Source organism: Quercus suber, unplaced genomic scaffold (assembly GCF_002906115.3).
Source record: "Quercus suber isolate HL8 unplaced genomic scaffold, Cork oak 2.0 scaffold_67, whole genome shotgun sequence".
Classification (NCBI taxonomy): Eukaryota; Viridiplantae; Streptophyta; class Magnoliopsida; order Fagales; family Fagaceae; genus Quercus; species Quercus suber.
Window position 1 is genome coordinate 1,034,007 of NW_027069532.1, and position 2,212 is coordinate 1,036,218.

General features: G+C 40.6%; 1 protein-coding gene across 1 annotated transcript; it reads left to right on the forward strand.

Moving 5' to 3' along the window:
• Positions 1-268: 268 nt before the first annotated feature.
• LOC112024169 (ethylene-responsive transcription factor ERF098) lies at positions 269-943 on the forward strand. Its single transcript, XM_024056815.2, has one exon. The coding sequence runs from the start codon at positions 269-271 to the stop codon at positions 941-943; it is 675 nt and encodes a 224-aa protein (XP_023912583.1).
• Positions 944-2,212: the final 1,269 nt, after the last annotated feature.

A 2,212-nucleotide genomic window follows, 5' to 3' on the forward strand; every position in this document is an offset into this window, starting at 1 on the left:
AGCAAAAAGTACAGTGACCGCGTAAGCTCAGAGGACAGGTTGGCAGCTACATGGACATTGGACTCAGCTATCCCCTCGCAACCCGTTACTATATAAATCTTTTGCTCACCCTCACTGCCTTCAATTGCTTCAAATCGAAAGTCGAAACACAAGGAACTCTCTTACTCTAACCCCTCACTCTTCTCTCTCTCTCTCTCTCATTCCATAAAAAGAAAGAAACATTTATCATTTTGTCCGAATTCCGAAAGCCACTACTTCTACATGAGACATGGATGGCTTTTATGCAAGCAGCGTTTATATGTGGTGTCCTTGGAGGACAATAATAACAGAGGAACAAGAACACGACATTATGGTCTCAGCTCTCAAGCACGTTATCACTGGCGACATTCATGGTCTCACCCCACAACACCTCCAACTACTAGAACAACAACCAGTCCCGGCTAGTGCTGCCACTTTCTCATTGCCATCGACCAGCAAGAGGAGCTCGAAGAAGAAGAAGGAGAAGAATGATAATGAGAAGAGATACAGGGGAGTGAGGCTGAGGCCTTGGGGGAAATGGGCGTCTGAGATTCGAGACCCAAGGGAAGCGAAGCGCAAGTGGCTAGGCACGTTCCAGACGGCGGAGGAGGCTGCCCGGGCTTACGATAAGGCTGCCATCAAGTTCCGTGGACCCAGAGCCAAGCTTAATTTCCCTTTCTCAGACTATGGGGAAAAGCCAAGCGACGTAGAAGATCAGGTTGCTGAACAAGACCACAATCTCGAAGTTAATCCAAATGTTAATGCGGAGACAATGACAGAGAGCGAGGCACAGACTGTGGAAGTGGCAAATAACAATGACGAAGAGAATGAGTTTTTGGATTGGCTTACGTTGGAAGAACTGGAAGGGTTGTTGAAGGATTGGCCTGACAATCTCAATGACCCTACCAATGACCCCACCCAGTAAAGTAGTTTTCCAATGTACCCTACGGGCCCCACATTGGTAAAACCCTAGGTTATACTATGGTAGAAATAGAGCATCGAATAAGGGAAAAGGATGCTCTTTATAATTAATATTAAGTATAGAGTCGAAATGACAGTTCCTTAATTACCCCATGTGGAAACATATGAGTGGTCAGTTCATTGATTTAGGGAGTAAACTAGACTATGCTCAGAAACCATTTCATTTTTATCAAGTAATGTAGTTAGTTGACTCAATAAAAATAAAATGACCGGTTCTATTTTTTTTCCCCCTTCTTGTTAATTAAAGCAGGTAATTAGATGACATAAATGACCCTCAACAACCACTTGAAGCAGAAATTTATTAGATACTCCAAGAGTATACTCATTCCCTCTCGCATAGGATAGGTCCCATAATGTGTGAAACTCACCCTTATGTAAGAGGGGAGAGTATACTTCCGGAATACCCAATAATAACCCACTCGAAACTAAGCAATAAGGCTTACTTGCCTCCTTAGCAAAGGTAGGCAAAATATTCACAATACATTTTTTACTCCATAGTATAGTATTCCTAATATTATCCTAACATAGGCTATATTTGGATCAGTTGAAAATAAGGAGGATGGAAAATATAGAAGAAAAAATGTTATTTGTCATTATTTGATTGAGTTGAAAACATGAAGGGAAGAAAATTGTGGGGCTCGGTATTTTCCATCGGCCCACCAAAATGCATCTCAAACGCAGAAAAAACATGTTAGAAAATGAGATAGGAAACGCAAATGCCTCTTTTGCCCTTATTTCTTGTTGTTTTTGACTTGTTGAAGCTATATTTTTCTTTTGGATGCTGAAAATTTTATTTCTTTTTAATACAATGACAAATATGAAAAGGAGATCTAAGTAGAAATGGCCAAATTCATTGGGTAATAGATACTTGACCCTACCCAATCTGTAGGTTCCGAGTAATACCCGGTACATCAAGGGTTAATAATAATTAGGTAAGGTTTGGATAATACCTGAAAGTATTAGGTTGGGTATAGAAATAACCCACACCCGGCTGGTACTTGTAAACTATAATAAAAATAAATAAATAAACACTAAATCAAACATCAAACTTTCAGCCCCATGGCCCTTAGCAACCTCACGGCACCTCCACGGAGCTCTCCTTCACAATCAATTATAGTTACCGTTTCATGATCATTGGTCTCTTGCCTCTCTATTCTCGATCATCTTCTTCACTGGTTTGTAACCTGTAACTGATGTTCAATCTTCTTTGTTA

Bases quoted from the DNA above. Each gene is read 5' to 3' on its own strand.
- LOC112024169 (XM_024056815.2), top strand. From the start codon at position 269: ATGGATGGCTTTTATGCAAGCAGCGTTTATATGTGGTGTCCTTGGAGG.